The sequence below is a fragment of the Primulina eburnea genome, chromosome 4, assembly GCF_022965805.1.
Source record: "Primulina eburnea isolate SZY01 chromosome 4, ASM2296580v1, whole genome shotgun sequence".
Taxonomy (NCBI): Eukaryota; Viridiplantae; Streptophyta; class Magnoliopsida; order Lamiales; family Gesneriaceae; genus Primulina; species Primulina eburnea.
This window is the reverse complement of record NC_133104.1, coordinates 42,256,451-42,272,594: the sequence shown is the minus strand read 5'-3', so window position 1 is coordinate 42,272,594 and position 16,144 is coordinate 42,256,451. Positions and strand designations below refer to the sequence as shown.

The window sequence follows — 16,144 nt, the reverse complement described above, 5'->3', positions numbered from 1 at the left end:
GATTAGGTGGGTTTATTTTTTTTAACCCACCTAATCACCCGTTTGGTACACGTGATTATTTAACCAAGTCAATTCCTCATATGAATGATTAGGTTATATTAGGTAGGTTAAAATAATACCCCTCACCCCCAAGGATTATTTATCCTACTCTTAATCCATCATATTTTTCCAATTTTATCCTTCTCCTAAATTCAAACTCACCACCACTTCCCTCCACCGACCGCCCCCCGCCGTCGACAACCGCCGATCACCGCCGCTGCCGTCGACCGTCGCCTCTAACACCGACAACCGCCGTCGATTCCGGCCGGTCACCTCCGGCCGACGCCGAATGCCGCTGGAACGCCGGAACGGCACCGGCCGTCGGAGCACCTCCGTCGCGGGAGTAAAGAAAAAAAATTAAAGAAAAGGACAATTTCGTCATTTCATCAAAAAATTCAAAATTATCTCATACTTAAAAATCATACCAAACATAATATTATTTTACGTCATATATTATATTTCTATGGTTGGACTAATTTACGCTTAACATAGAAAGCTGGGTGAAGGGGCAGTCCCTGAATGGACATCAAGTACATCAGCAGCCGCTGCACGCGCGGTGCTTTGGAATTAATTAAGAAACTTAAAAGGCAGTAATTATTTGTTTTTATTAAGATTAATTAGATAGAGAGTATACGAAAAGAAAATTATAAAAGTTACTCCTATAATTATTTTCTCAACCACCGATCGATCTTCGTAGTTTAGCGTGTTTCCTGCTAATTCAGTACTTTAGTATTCAATTATATTTGTATTTAATTGTTTGATTTTGTCTTTCATGCCCTTAATTTAATCTGTATTTTGTACTTACGTACGTTACGTTTCAGCTAGCCGACCCAATATTAACTTGTCTTTTGCTTCAATTTCATTTATAATAAAAACCCACTTGTAAGTTTACTCATTAATTAATTAAACAGTGTTTTCATTAGTGTAAAGTCACTATCACAACTCACAAGTACATATCGATTAATTTTGCGTTCTTTAAATTAATAAATTAATCGCATTGAGACCTGGTGATGTGGAGATGACGCAAAATCGTCCAAGTCCTCCAACAGTTTTTATAAAAATAGAGTGGTTTATTTGTTCTCGTGATTTGTAGACTATTTTATTCCGTTTATGATTTTATCCCGTACGTCACTACGAGTAGACAAAAAAAAAAATCAATTATTTCGATATTTAGATATTTAATTATACACTTCGACGGTCTTTGATCACATATATATTCCATAAATCAATGTGTCTCGAACCTACTTTCTTTTAAGGAAAAGGGTAGACAGCATATCGGGAGATGCGTGAGTGATAAATGAATATAATAGAAAAGGAGGTTGTATGGAAGGATGTCGTCAGCACGTATCACCTGTTAAATGAAGAATAAGCTACAAGATTTAGTCACGTCATTATTTCCATGTTTGGTCAAGTACAACGTCATTACATCCTATTTGGGTCATCCATGAAAAATATTACTTTTTATGCTAAAATTATTACTTTTTATTATGAATATCAGTATAATTGACATGTTTCACAGATAAAGATTTGTGAGACAGTCTCACAAGAGACCTACTCTATTGCAATTAATGAGGTGCATGATTGGTGGGTAGGGCTAGATGGGATAAAATTGATATTCTTCGTGAACTTATTTCAAAACACATAAATTATATTTATTTGTGATAACATCGTCCATGATTTATAGTTCATTCTACATCAATATCTTGAATTTGTTTCTCAAAATCTCATTATTACGTATCCTCTCAAGCTAAAACGAAAGAAATAAAAAGTGAAGATGTCAATTTTTTCTATGAGCATGTATGTTAACCAATATCCATTGTTGGATCAATTGATTTAATTCAATAGTTCTCCTTGGCTTTAATTATTTGATCTCAATTTTTAATGATTTTTATAAGTAATACAAATAAATAACAATGACAACATTACTAATAATTATATTTGTTTTTGGGTAATAATTTTAAATTAGGAAATATTTACTTTGGGCCTCAGAGTCGCACTCAGCCCACTTAAAACAAACGCAATATAAAATTCAATTGTATATCACCAAAGGCATCCTCGGATATGCTGTACCAGAAAAAAATGTAAAAGGTAATCGATTTGATAAATTTTCATTTAGGATCTTCCAATTCCCTAACATAAAATTTAACTTTTGTAACAAAATGTAAAGGATAACTCTAAAAATTAGATTTATCTTACACTAAAAATATTATTTTTTATTTTAAATATGGATCAGATTGACCGTCTCACAAGTAATTAATATCATGTAAATATACATAACGATCACCAGTTATATACAATCAATAGGATGAGTGATGCATATTCTATATTATAAATAATCTTGATTCTAACAGCTCAATATCAAGGTTAATTTTTTCGAATGAATTAAGGTCAATGTTTTTAGTACTATTTGGGTTAGGTTTTGTGGTAAGAAGCAGCCAAAGCAAGTATGGAATTGGCCAGTTTGTCGATGGCATCCGCCAGACCATTAATGCCTTGCCTCTCCGTTTCAACCTTTGACTCCTCAATTTGAAGCCTTCTTTCGTGCAAACTCACTACTTGTTTGTGCCTTTTCTCTTCTCTCTCCTCACCTGCCTGGATTGCTTCTGCTATCATTGTAGCGCTCTTTGATATTGCCGAACCCACTTCTTGTAATGTGCTGCTGCTGCTTCCTTCCCTGGATTTTGTCTTTCTTCTCTTTGCCGGTGAGTCTGAATACTCGCTTGTGTCGGAATCTAAGCTGGCACAGATTTACACAACTCAATTATTAATGGAGAGAATGATGAATAATTAAGTACAATAAGAAGTTGTGTACCGAAGAGGGAACCGCAGAGTACTTCAAGAAACTAATAAGAACTTATAACGTAGAAGGAAACTTAATGGACCAGAAAAATAAATCTACATCTCACATATTGACATGCTCGAACAACATGTGGTGTATTATTGAATGGTTAGAGAGATAACAAGCATCGATTTTGTAGCAGGACGCATTACAGTGAAGTGCTAAACTAATGTGTGCGTGAGAGAATAGAGATCTAGCAAGAACGTATATAATTAATTACCCACTGAAGGCAACGTCTGAGAAAAGGGTAATGTGGGAGGCCCCGCTGATGTTTGTGCCGGAGGAGGGAACGACGGAACCTGGATAACGGGGTGTTCCGTTGAAGGGGGACTTGCTGGGGCTGCCTGACAAAAAACACGAGAAGTAGATTTTTCCACTAATGTAAGCAGCATATGGGCATCTGAACCGCCGGCACCACCAATACTAATGGCCGCCGTCGGCCCCCTTGGACCCGTCCTCTCCACCACCTTCACTAATGCCTCGTATGTCTGCGACAACATATTGGGAGGCAAGTTGTTTTCTTTCCTTTCGTTCTTCTCCATCTCCCAATAAGACTTTTCTTGACCTTCTACCCCTGATTTCTCCGCTAATCTCCTTTCGTATTCTCGTACCCTTTTGAAATCTCTCATCAAATTATCCCACTTGTCATTGCACTGGTTCTGGCTCCTCAGACACTTGTTTTTCCAACAATAATCCTCCACCCATTTCCACCTCGGCTCCGCTGGTTTGCCCCTCTCGCCGCTGTCCCCCAACCTATTCATCCTCCTCTCATGATCCACTTTCTTTGCCTCAATCAGAACCATTGTTTCTTGAAGCGTCCAGTTTCCTTTCCTATAGTCCCTCAGCACATTATTGGTGCCACCTTGATTACCTATCGACAGATCCATGCATGCAACAAATCGCAGCCGAGGCAGTGAGCTCGTTTGATTTAATTTTGTGGCGTGAAAATTTACGCCACCCGTGAGGTGGATGGAGAAAAAATAAGAGAGTCCTTTTCAACTTTCAGTTTCCCTATTTCAAGTTCGAAGATTACAGAGATGTAATCGTGAAGAGTATTTATGATATGATTCACTAGCTTATACAAAATAAGGATCATTTACTCTCTGTGTCCGATGGTTTTCGAATTTGATGCTCTTGCACTTGGCTTAATCAATGAGCTTCCCCGTGAAAATGAGGGAGATAATCTTTGAATTTTCAAAGTTCAAATCTAGAACTTCCTAATTCAAGCCACTAGCTATGCACACACACAAACCTAACATTGAAAAAACTCGAGCGGCCGGGAGTTGAAAGTCTAAAGCTGTAAGAAAAAAAAAGCTTCAGTGAAATTAGCAATATTAATTCCACTTATTTGGAGCAATGGGATAACATATGAAAAAGGGCCATTAAATTTAGTCAAACTGACACATTCGACAACCCCAAGAAACCTTGTCAGACAGTGTGTGAAATTACGAGTTTATTGGTTTACAGCATTGCATGCATGGGAGGGACTGAAATACTGCGATATTAACGAACCTACACACCTGAGTAGCTAACACGCACACGCTGCACCAAATATAGCTAGCCTCTCTTCATACGTGAGCTCGCGTTTATAATAAAATATTGTAAAAAATATGATGAAAACTTCACGTTTCTTTCGAATGAAAATGAATGGAAGAAGCTAACGGGATCACTTATTTCCTCTAAAAAGAAAATTATTGTTACAGATGGCTACCGACTCTGCCGCTCAACGTACATTCCAGACCTTTCAAAAGTTGATACATATGCCCAAGAGAAACAATGCAATCCGATCCTACCAAAATGAGGCTAATAAGAAAACAAATAGCAATGAAATTAAATCATCTGTTTTTTAAATCTTTTTAAATAAGTTTTCAGCATATTCTTCCAAATCCTGACATATTTTACCATTACAAGCCTTCCAAATTCAACATAGTGGGCATGAACACGAGTTTTCTTGATTTTAAATATGACACGACATGCTTTCCTCGACCATTTCAATAGGTTATCGAGAGTAATCATTGAGAAGAAGAACTGAAAAACAAGATCGTTATTAGTAATTTCTGAAAAGGATATAACGTACTTAGTGAAACAGTAAATTATTTGAACTCACATAAAAAAAGAAAAAGAAAAAACGAAAGAAAACCTATGGCCAAGGTAATAAAATTATGCTATGAGTGTTGCGTAAATGTTGGCCTTAGGGTGTAAATAAACTTCAACATGTTTGAACTTTTTTTGAGACGAACTCGAACCTAAATTATATGATTCGATTATTCGCGAACCATTCACGAGTTTTATTATTTTATTAATATAATATAATTATCTTAAATAAATAAGCTTTGAGGATTTCATGTACTTATTTTCGATTAATAATTCAAATAGCTCGTGAACGTGTTTGAATATTTCAAGTCGAAATCAAACTCGATGTTTAATTTGAACCAAAATTTTTAAATTTTCTAACTTCGAATTGAGTTCGAATTCAAATAAAAGTAATTCTTTTCAAATCCACATTTCAAATTTTCGTCATATTTTTCTCATTTATTCTCTTAAGTTACATATGGAGATGCCACGTGGAGCAAGTTTTTTCATGCAGCCAGCAAGTGTCTGAAGAGATGCTTTGACTGATTCGGGGCTTTGACCGGAGGGACAGCCCATTGGGCCCACCAACCAACGACCCGTCACTGTCGTCCTCATTTTCTTGGACTCTAGCCTGCTTCTCACCAACCCTACAGACGACAGCAACACACTATACAATTACAAGATTGCTTTTTCTTTAAAAAAACATATTTATTATTATGTATCACAAATAAATTTAACCGCTCCAACCCATACATAAAGTTAGCATTAAGTTCTGCTCTTTAGATCATTCAACACAGAATTGTATTCAATCTTATAACATATAAGATTATTTATAACAAAAATTAACTAAAAAATATCCAATCAGAGTTCATAACATACTTTTAACAAATTTAAATATCAAAAGTAGCAAATATACGGAATTAGAGTTGTCAAAACAGGTCAACGAGGAAGACAAGCCCACAACCCACCACAAATCGTCATTTGACAGGACAGATAGACTCGACATTTGGGTAGGTTAGGATATTTTCAACTCAAACCACCAATTTCTAGTTATATTTGATGGGTATTCTCAAACTGGTTATTGAACTCATACTCATCTGTGTATAAAAATTGAATACATATTACTTGACTCATACTCATTTAATATTATTCAAACTCGGCCCAAACAAAGAGAATTTAGGTCGGGTGTTAGTGCTGCCTCTCGTTGTAAATAAATGAATTTGTTTAAAAGGCAAAATTGTTTTAAGAAATAAATAAATAAATAGTGCATTATTTTATATTTTAAAGAGAGAGAGAAATATAATAATAATAATTGAATAAAAATATTGAAAGCTAGCACTCTGAGCCCAAACAGCAAAGGTACTCACTTTTCACGAACTCAGCCCAATAAACTGTACGGGAATTGGGCCGGAAACTTTCAAAAAGTTTACCCGTTAAAATAAAATATGACTATATTGAAAAACGACGGAACCACCGGGATACATCGATTATGTTGAAAAAAATTACAAATTGAATCGTCGATCTCTCCAATATCCAAACCAAAAATTTAGCAGAACCAGCATCAAACATTGGCAGCACTGTCGCTCTTGAAGTGCTTCAGCGGTGTCGAAGAAGTATGTGAATCGGCCTTGAAATGGGTTGGCTGTGGGTAAGAAGGATGAGAATCGGCGGCACCACTTCCCGGAGGTGGGGTCGGGACTCCGAAAACCTGGGTGTTGGTGTATACTTCTCGCCTACCCTTGGATCTCCCGAATAGAAAACAACCAAATCCGAGCAACAAGGAAAAGAGGATGAGTGGTAAAGATATCACTATCACCATCCCCATCTCTGTCTGCTTCCTAGAATGAGAAAAAATATCGACGCAGCTGGAGAAATGTAACCACCAATCAAAGCGGGTCGGATAATTAGAAGAAGAGAAGTTTGAGGGTCTTTAATAATGTTAGCGTGGGATTTGAGCTTGCGAGGAATCTCCCAACGGTAAGCTTCTGTAACGTTCACTTTCTAACAATCAATGATTATTATATACCTGTTTATTATTGCAAAGAGCTAATTAGGCATACGAATAGAATTTATGATCATGATTTTCTGCTGCATGGTAATTGCTAATTATAAAATGGGTACGTCTTGTAAGACGCTTTGCATAAATCTTTGCATGTGAGATTGGGCTAACTTTATCGATATTCACGATAAAAAATAATACTTTTAGGATAAAAAGTAATATTTTTTAATGGGTAACCTAAATAAAAGATCCGTCTTAAAAAAACGACATGCGAGATTGTTTCACACAAGTTTTTGTCCTATAAAATATAGTTGATTATATATTTTTTTATTTACTCAAATTTATAAAAAAAAATCAGATTTATCATGTATCCCCTTCATTGTAAAAATAAAAATAAAAACGATTTGAAAGTACGGAATTGCCCACCGTTTTTCTTGTAGCCGTTGCAGCTGAAGGAGTCCAAAGAAGCTTCCTTCAGCCTTTTCCACCACGACAAAATTATGCACAGAAAACTTTGGGGACATTTACGTCACTTCAAGCCTCTCCTCCCTCATTTCTCTGTGCATTTCGGCTCCGGCCGCAAAATCAAGCATTTTACGCGAACACTTTATCTCTCTAATCCTGTGTCCAGAATTAGGTTCATGGCTTCCTCTTCCTCGGAACACGCTACGAAACATGAAGAAACTGGCGGAGCAGGCGGAGAAGGCTCCGAATCGCCGCACTTCGGAGCAGATCAGATTTTTCTCTACCGAGGATTGAAGAAAGCGAAGAAAGATAGAGGATGCACGGCCAAGGAACGAATTAGTAAAATGCCCCCTTGTACTGCTGGCAAACGTAGCTCTATTTATCGTGGCGTTACTAGGTAATTATAGTTACACGTTTATTGCTGTGTGATCGGGTTTTGCTTTTTATCATAGTGTATGAATTGAATCCGTCACTAATTAACAACTTGGGGATTGGATTTGAGCGATGCCTTGCTGATCGTCAGGCAAAGCCAGTTTCTTTGAAGCTTAACGCACTCTGTTCGATGCTTGGAATTGTGTTGCTAGAAATCTTTACTATCTTCGCTTCCTGTTTATGCTTGGACATGCGTTACTTTAAAGCTTTACTATCTTCGCCTCCTTTATGCTTGTACCGAAGTTAATAATTAAATAACTTTGTTAAACTTGTTTATGATTAGGCATAGATGGACTGGTCGTTATGAAGCACATCTTTGGGATAAAAGTACCTGGAATCAAAACCAAAATAAAAAAGGAAAGCAAGGTAAAATATTCATTCATTGAGATACATATATGATTTATACTGATCAGAACATATTTTACTAGCGTCTGATTCGTCTGATGTGTTTCCCTGCTCTTTTCTTATTATGCGGAAACCGATGTCGTGTCTGCTCAATTTGGACAGTTTACTTGGGTAAGTAGTTTTGGTCAACTTTCTTTGAAGGCATAAAATAGATTCGAGCGCTTGAAATAACAATGACCTTTTACCGTGAAAAACGGCTATAGGTGCATATGATGATGAGGAAGCTGCAGCAAGAGCCTATGATCTTGCCGCATTAAAATATTGGGGTCCTGGAACACTCATCAATTTTCCTGTAAGATGCTTAATGTTAAACCTCATCTGTAGCCACTTATATTCTTCTTCGTTGGACTTTAAACCTGACTATCGATTTTTTTGTTTGATGCTCTTATATTTTGCTTTTCTTTTCTTTTGTTTTTTTATTTATTTCTTTTTAGCATGCCTAATGGAGTTAAACAGGTGACAGATTACACAAGGGACCTTGAGGAAATGCAAAATGTCTCGAGAGAGGATTATCTTGCATCTCTTCGAAGGTTGGTGATAATTTTTGATATTGATATGTTCCATTATTGAATCTTTGTCGGTGTCCTTATGAATCACCTCTATTGCAGAAAAAGTAGTGGTTTCTCCAGGGGAATCTCCAAGTGTCGACCCCTTTCCAGGTATGCTCCTATAATGTGTTAGGTCCTTCCGTACATTAACCAATTCAGATATCTGGTCAATGCAAAAAGTTCAGCTTATCATTCTCGGATGTTTGACCAATAAGCTCCCAGTTCATCACGTGGCGATGCCAGTTTTCAATATTCTCTATCCTTGGATAATTGTAGACCTGAGCAAGTTTATGATTAATTTGTTTTATGTTGTCTTCTTTTCTTTGCCAAAGTAATCAATGGGATTCACAGTTTGGCCATGTATCTGGAGCTGACTGCATCAACAACACAATCTATGGTCAGTATCGCATTACTTGAATGACAAGATTATTAACTTTTACAGTTAAAGACTCGTTTCTTGATTATGTAAATATGGAATTCTGTCTGTAGCCTTTCACGAATCACATGTTGACCTAAGTCTTCTACTGACTGGTGAAGATGCAGGTGACAAAATGACAATAGGAGGTGAATATGATGGCGGATTTTGTACTGATAGGAAGATTGATTTGTCGAGTTATATCAAATGGTGGGGAACGAATAAATCTCGTCAGACTAATCCCCAATCAAAAGCGTTTGAAGAATCAAATATTGGGGGTCATGAAGACATTGCTAGTGAACTTAAAGCTCTAGAACGGTCAAGCCAGCCTGCTGAACCCTATGAAATGCCCCGTCTGGGGGTGTCTCCAGAGAAAACAAAACACAAAACAGTTTCTGCAACGAACATTCTGTTGAAATCAGCAGCATACAGAAACCTTCAAGAGAGAATATCGAAAAACAAAGAAAAGAATGAATATAATGAGGATGAAAATAAAAGTCATGTTAATAAAATTGAACTTGAGAATACAGTTGACAAATCATGCCATGATAGTGGAAGTGAGAGACTTGGAGTTGCATTTGGACCAAGTGGAGGATTACCTATTCAGAGAAATGTGCATCAGATGGCTTCGTTGCTGTCTGCTCCGCTGCTTACCAATTACATTGGTATTGATTCCTTGACAGATCATGGTCTTTGGGCTTCCCTAGTTCCCGTGCTTCCTAGTGGTTCTTCCCAGACAAATGAGGTACATTTTCCTCTAATTCAGGTCAAGCTCCTTAGGAATATAATTATTGCTGTTAGGAAACTCGCACTCGAGGGCTTTCAACAGTATGAGATATGAATAACACTCGCACTGAATGAATGAGGTTGAAGCTAATGTCAGAGATTCAAACTTCTGTTTCTTACTTTTCACAAATCAATGAGCCATCACAATCTAGTAGCTAGAATTATTCTCCCATTAGAGTGAATGAAATGATTAAAAGTATCGCCTTTTAGTTTCAAGAACAAGTGGCACACATCTCTTCTGTTAAACACATTTGATAATATTGACAGAAATCTCAATTAAGGAAGAAAAAACTTGGTCATCTGATCATGTGATACTCTGCGAAAGGTTATACGGGATCTCCCAGGTGATAAATCCCAAATTTTAACATACTATCTTTCATTCTTCCACCCTTGTGTGTTCCAAGGAATTCATCTAACATAGAGAGCTCTAGCATAAATCTGTCCCTGATTGGCATGTTTCTGTGTCGGAATCAATCTCTCCCTACCCGAATCATGCTATGGTGTGATAATTGTGATCTTTGTGCTAGATTGTTATGAATTATCATTTGTACATTTTTTTTATCTTCAGCAAGCCAGATATGAAAAAGATGAATCTTTATAATGCATATTCTTGGCCAGATGTGTTCGACCATGGAATGTCTTCATCATTTCTCAAAAGGACAAATACTTTCATGCAGGTGATCAAGAATGAATCAAGTTCGGACTATACTTTCTTCCCGCAAGAAGGTTGATATCACCACCACGCTTGCCTTAATTGTCTCTGCAAGCAAGTTAAAACGATCTTTTTCAATTTTTGTTGGGAAGGAAGAGATGAATTTGGATGTGCATATATGGAGCAGCAGAGCTCTCTGAATACAGTTTGCATAGATAATTCCATGTTATTGTTCTTTCCATTGGGTTACTATAAAGACAAAGACACAAATTTTTGTGAGATATTTATCGAAATCACGAGTTACTTTGTCATTATCATCTTCATACATACATGTATACATTTAATGTGGCATATATAAAGCGTAACCTCTTATCTTGCAACGCGTCGATCTTCATATTTGATTCATTTGTTTTATAGTTGAAAAGTCTCAATTTTTATTTATTTATGCTTTAGCCTTTTTGGATTTTGGGAAAAAATGGTCAACGAGTCAATTGTGGCCCAAATGGTAAGCCAAGGACACAAACGTTGTGAGTATTGTCAAATTGAGGCGGCATCATATAATGAGCAAACAAGTATTAATTGGGACAGATTAAATGGCCGACTGAGTAGACACATAGTTGTTGCAACTTGCAAATGTTGACTTTGGAGAATGTCCTCTGTCAGCTCCAAAATAATTGTGAGAAAAGCGCAAGTAATTACTATTAACATAGAAATTTCGAGGTGGTTTGAATTTCAAAAATCAGAGCAGAAAATGACAACTCATAACCATTTTTTTAAGAGGGGTAATATCATAATTTGGTTTATGAATAGTTTTATTTTGCTGTCAGTTTTTCAATAATGGAAGAACCAGCAAGCAGCATCCACTGATAAAGTCGATAGTATATCGAGTACGATATAATTAAATAATATAAATTATGTAATTCATATGATTAATTAATATAAACACCAATTACGCGTTTCTTTTCCCACACAAACCTGCCCCTCTCTCTCCCCAAAGTCCAACCAACATTGGCAGCAATTTAAATAACTTGCGCTCGAGTCTCCAGAAGAAACAACACAACAGTCAACAACCCTTTAATCTTAGTCCAGTTAATGATCACGGGTTCTTGTCAAAGTTTTATTTTGATTATCTATTCAAGATTTCTTGTTTTTACTTCTGTTGCTGTGATTGAATGTTTCTGTGAGGATGCGTTAAAGTCACCGTCTTTGTCTTTTGAAATGTAAGCCTATTCATTTTCGTCGGTTAACTTTACTTTTTCAGATTCTCTTACAGAGACGGAACTAATATTTTGATCAATTCTTTTATTTCCCTTGAAATGCTAAATGGGTTTTTCTGTAATACGAAAAAGATTTGGTTTTTCCAATTAAGCATGTAAGTTTTTTAATTACGAGTTGTTTAATTGGAATCGTTTATTCGTGTCTGAGGGTATTGTTATCTCCGCATGTTAGAGGTCTTATCTCTAGCTTACTTTTTTCAATTGAAATTTTATCTTTCCCTCGTCAAATGATCTTATCACCTTCCTGATAATTGATTTTTGTTCTTTTTGGTGGCGGCAGATTTGATGAAGGCTTGAATTTTTTTAAATATAGCTTATGCTGTTAGAATCGGACAGACATTTCAATGGTGAGTCTTACCAAGACAAGAACTCAGCAGTGGCCAAATAGATCCTTGTCCTTGGGAGGTGAAATTTTCTTCTTTTTTGCAGTCGTTGTTTGGTCTTCTTTTCAACTTCTGTGCCTTGATTTCAAAGCTGGAGGTGTTTGTTTACAGGAATGGACGACACAAAGAAGAAGAGTAATTTTGTAGGAAATATTCTATTGGCTGCTACTCTTACAGGATTGTGCATTCTCATGTTCAAGCAACGCCCAAATTTTAGCACACCTTGCGAAGTAGGTTTCGTCCATTCCTTTATCTCTTTCGCTATTAAGTTCAACCCACGATTTCTGTATTTTCATGTCGAATATAGCTATCTTGGATTAAAATAACAAGAGTCATGTCTTTCTATTTAGCCGTTTTTTTTGTGTGTTTAGATTGTAATGTGAGCCATCATAGCATGATTTTGATTTATTTGTAAACTTAAGGTAATTCATCATTGAGTGATATTTTCCGTGAAACTTCAAGAGTTGGGGGCGGCCATCATAACGAATCTATGCTAAATTTTTGGATGAATTTTTTTTCCCTCTCTTTTTCAGTCATGCATTTTGTACTCGTTTTGGTGCTTCCAGAAGTAATTACGAGCTGAAAATCACCATCTTGTGGTAAAATGCTATCAAATCATGTTTTGTTTGGTTCAATTTTTGTTTGCCATGATGATATATATTTACTTCACCGTTAGCTGTTCAACTTCACCGTTAGCTGTTTTTTTCCCTGGTTTTCCATTACCTTTGATTTTATGGAACTGGAGTTCATTTATCTCATTTTTAGCTTTACCCAATTGTTTTGCAGTTCTCGCATCACGAACCAGGTGTAATTCATGTGCTAGTAACCGGAGGAGCTGGGTACATTGGTTCTCATGCTGCTTTACGACTTCTTAACGACTCATACCGTGTGACTATAGTGGTATCTTCCAGATATAGATTGTTTTTTCTATAATAAACCGCCTATTTTTTCCCGGATCTTTAGAATAAAACTGAACAGGATAATCTCTCACGAGGAAATCTTGGTGCTATCGAAGTCCTTCGAGAACTTTTTCCCAAACCGGGGAGACTTCAATTTATACACGCTGACCTTGGTGATGCAAAAGCAGTATCCTCATTGAACCATTTATGTTTATCGACATCTTCATTTCTTGTAAAAAGTTCAAAATTCATTGCCATGTTGTCGCCTTGACCATTATATAGGTGCACAAAATATTTTCAGAAAATGCATTTGACGCAGTGATGCATTTTGCGGCAGTTGCATATGTCGGAGAGAGTACCCTTGATCCTCTTAAGTGAGTATTCGTTATCTATCTACTGCCTATTAGAACATGTCACATTTTCCTAGCTTTTGCAGTTCCCGTATCTTTTACTTTGCATATATCTTATGGTAGTTGTCTTTGCAACATAGGTATTATCACAATATCACGTCAAATACTCTTGTTGTGTTAGAAGCTATGGCAACTCATGGAGTCAAGACCTTGATCTACTCCAGTACATGTGCAACTTATGGGGAGCCTGAAAAAATGCCCATCACAGAAGTTACTCCCCAGGTGAGGCTTCCCCAAGTTCGAGGCCTGAAGATTGCCTTATCAGAACCAATCCATTCATTCCTGGGATTTTTTTTTGGAGAAAAACAATTGTTTCTTTTGTGTTTCAGATGGCCTTATTTTCTCTTGCATTTTGCAGCTTCCAATAAATCCATATGGAAAGGCCAAGAAAATGGCAGAGGATATGATACTGGATTTTCAGAGAAACTCGGATATGGCTGTCATGATTTTAAGGTTGGTATTAACGTGCGTTGTGTAACTTCAATTTCTGAGTGTACTTGGAATTTCACTCTGTGATTCATGGAATTGATAAAAATAAATTCAGGCTTTTGGCTCCATAGTTTTCTTATATTTTCTTCTAAATTTTCAGATACTTCAATGTAATTGGTTCTGATCCCGAGGGAAGGCTTGGAGAAGCCCCTCGACCGGAGCTGCGTGAGCATGGACGAATATCAGGCGCCTGTTTTGATGCTGCTCGTGGCATAATTCCTGGACTCAATGTTTGTCCATTTTTCTCTACTTAGGATCATCACATTTTCTGACAATTCCTCAGAATTTTCATCTGTGACCACACGAGAATCGTCTGTAGCTTTTGAACTTTTGCTCTTCAAAAACTGATTCAAAATGATGGTTGACACAATAGACATCTCATTTTCTTCAGAAGAAAGATTTGGAATTTACTGATCTCTGGATGTTTTATGCCAGGTTAAAGGAACAGATTATCTTACTCTGGACGGCACCTGCATTCGGGATTATATTGACGTTACTGATCTTGTGGATGCTCATATAAAAGCTTTAGAGAAGGCAAGACCTAGTCACGTTGGCATCTATAACATCGGTACTGGCAGAGGTAGACCCTACACCCATCTTGTTAACATGAGCACTAGTTTTGATGGGCTATATACTTGGTTCTCAAACCGCCTTTTTGTCTGTACCAGGAAGATCGGTGAAGGAATTTGTGGAGGCATGTAAGAATGCAACTGGGATGCCCATAAAAGTCAATTTTCTTCCGCGCCGGCCTGGTGATTATGCCGAGGTATACAGCGATCCAACCAAAATCAAGAATGAATTGAACTGGACAGCAAAATATACCAATCTTCAAGAGAGTTTGCAGATTGCCTGGAGTTGGCAGAAGGCGCACCCTAATGGATATGCGGCTCCTCGGGTTATGTTTGCGTAAATAGTAAGCTCTGCTGTGTTCACATTCATAGCTCGTCTACCAATTTTCCCCAGTCTTGTCGGTTGTGTTTAGGACTGGGGATTCAGGCAAGGATTCTGTGCTATTCCTTGAACATTATTTTTATTCATTTTATATATAATTTGTAGCATTTGTTTAACAATAGTTTCTGAAAAATGCGTGGCTTTTATGTCCTAATTTAGGGGACCAATGTGGAATGATAACTCATGAGTGTCATTTACTTATGTCGGAGATGCCAAGAATTTTGCATGCTCTGTTTATTGAGAGGTCCACAGGCTTTACGGTCTTACAACTATTTTCATTTAAAGAATAGAACTAAAATTACCCTTTTTTGAGCATATTTTTCCACTTTTTTTGGTATCAAAGTTTAAAGAAGTACGGTATGGATAAACGGAATCAGGGTGTTTAAATTGACTAAATTATGATTTAAATTGTAATTTCAACAAATAAATACATTGGCTAAATAAATTTATTGAACACGGCCATTCGTGCACCTTTGAAAATTATAGTGTGCCAGTAGTGTTGGATACGAAACAAACGTATCTTTTCAAGAAACATATATGCTAGCAACCGATCACCAGGAAAACACAAAAGCCTTCACGTCTACCACAACCGTGTACGGGCCGAGATCCGATGGCAAAAGGGGATGAAGATGAAGGTGCTAAATAGGTTATGACTTATGAAGCAACTTCTCGGAATTTCTGATGATGATCTCGGGGTTGAGTTAAACTCCGGAGAAACTTTCCCTTTTCTTTAACTGATCAAGGGCTCTGGGAAATGGAGGATGAGACTGCTAATTTACAATACTGTGTCGCAGTTTAAATTGTTCGTGTAGACGTGTAGTTTTTGTGTCTTTTTTCAGTGCAGCTTCATGTTGTGCTGTTGCTAATCATCACTGGCAAAGTTTTTTGATGTATTTTGCTAAATGTCTCACATCGGCCAAGTCTCTAGAGTTGTATATTATCTTTTTGAACTAGTTTTTGGGATTTATTTATATCTAAGTCTCAATCTTAACGTGGTTCAGAGACAAAATTTACCGTTATTTGTTGGACTGTTCTATGAACCATCGGTAATGTGAGTTTGTCGTTATGTGTCGGACTGTCTT

General features: G+C 36.9%; 4 protein-coding genes across 13 annotated transcripts; 2 read left to right on the top strand and 2 right to left on the bottom strand.

The window, feature by feature from the left end:
* Positions 1–2,307: 2,307 nt before the first annotated feature.
* Positions 2,308–4,148, bottom strand: LOC140829927 (uncharacterized). Its single transcript, XM_073193212.1, has 2 exons — positions 3,099–4,148; positions 2,308–2,771 (listed from the first exon to the last, which is right to left on the bottom strand). The coding sequence occupies exons 1-2, from the start codon at positions 3,763–3,765 to the stop codon at positions 2,452–2,454; spliced, it is 987 nt and encodes a 328-aa protein (XP_073049313.1). The 5' UTR covers positions 3,766–4,148; the 3' UTR covers positions 2,308–2,451.
* A 2,109-nt stretch (positions 4,149–6,257) lies between these two features.
* LOC140829149 (uncharacterized) lies at positions 6,258–6,776 on the bottom strand. The gene has a single exon (XM_073192169.1). The coding sequence runs from the start codon at positions 6,774–6,776 to the stop codon at positions 6,513–6,515; it is 264 nt and encodes an 87-aa protein (XP_073048270.1). The 3' UTR covers positions 6,258–6,512.
* An 11-nt stretch (positions 6,777–6,787) lies between these two features.
* Positions 6,788–10,964, top strand: LOC140829148 (AP2-like ethylene-responsive transcription factor At2g41710). Of its 4 annotated transcripts, none has more exons than XM_073192166.1 (10): positions 6,788–6,928; positions 7,391–7,812; positions 8,131–8,213; positions 8,355–8,363; positions 8,456–8,544; positions 8,709–8,782; positions 8,861–8,911; positions 9,133–9,197; positions 9,344–9,960; positions 10,620–10,964. In XM_073192166.1, the coding sequence occupies exons 2-10, from the start codon at positions 7,451–7,453 to the stop codon at positions 10,680–10,682; spliced, it is 1,413 nt and encodes a 470-aa protein (XP_073048267.1). In that variant the 5' UTR covers positions 6,788–6,928; positions 7,391–7,450; the 3' UTR covers positions 10,683–10,964. The 4 variants fall into 4 exon arrangements, with proteins under 4 accessions (XP_073048267.1, XP_073048268.1, XP_073048266.1 ...); XM_073192167.1 differs by having other exon boundaries at positions 9,338–9,960; positions 10,679–10,964; XM_073192165.1 differs by having other exon boundaries at positions 9,338–9,960.
* Positions 10,965–11,588: 624 nt separating this feature from the next.
* On the top strand, positions 11,589–15,303 carry LOC140829146 (probable UDP-arabinose 4-epimerase 3). Of its 7 annotated transcripts, none has more exons than XM_073192159.1 (11): positions 11,589–11,741; positions 12,211–12,335; positions 12,425–12,543; positions 13,100–13,213; positions 13,292–13,399; positions 13,495–13,586; positions 13,703–13,844; positions 13,981–14,075; positions 14,212–14,341; positions 14,547–14,691; positions 14,780–15,303. In XM_073192159.1, exons 2-11 carry the CDS (start codon positions 12,275–12,277, stop codon positions 15,019–15,021), a joined length of 1,248 nt encoding a protein of 415 aa, XP_073048260.1. In that variant the 5' UTR covers positions 11,589–11,741; positions 12,211–12,274; the 3' UTR covers positions 15,022–15,303. The 7 variants fall into 7 exon arrangements, with proteins under 7 accessions (XP_073048260.1, XP_073048265.1, XP_073048263.1 ...); XM_073192164.1 differs by having other exon boundaries at positions 11,605–11,741; positions 12,244–12,335; XM_073192162.1 differs by having other exon boundaries at positions 11,614–11,767.
* Positions 15,304–16,144: the final 841 nt, after the last annotated feature.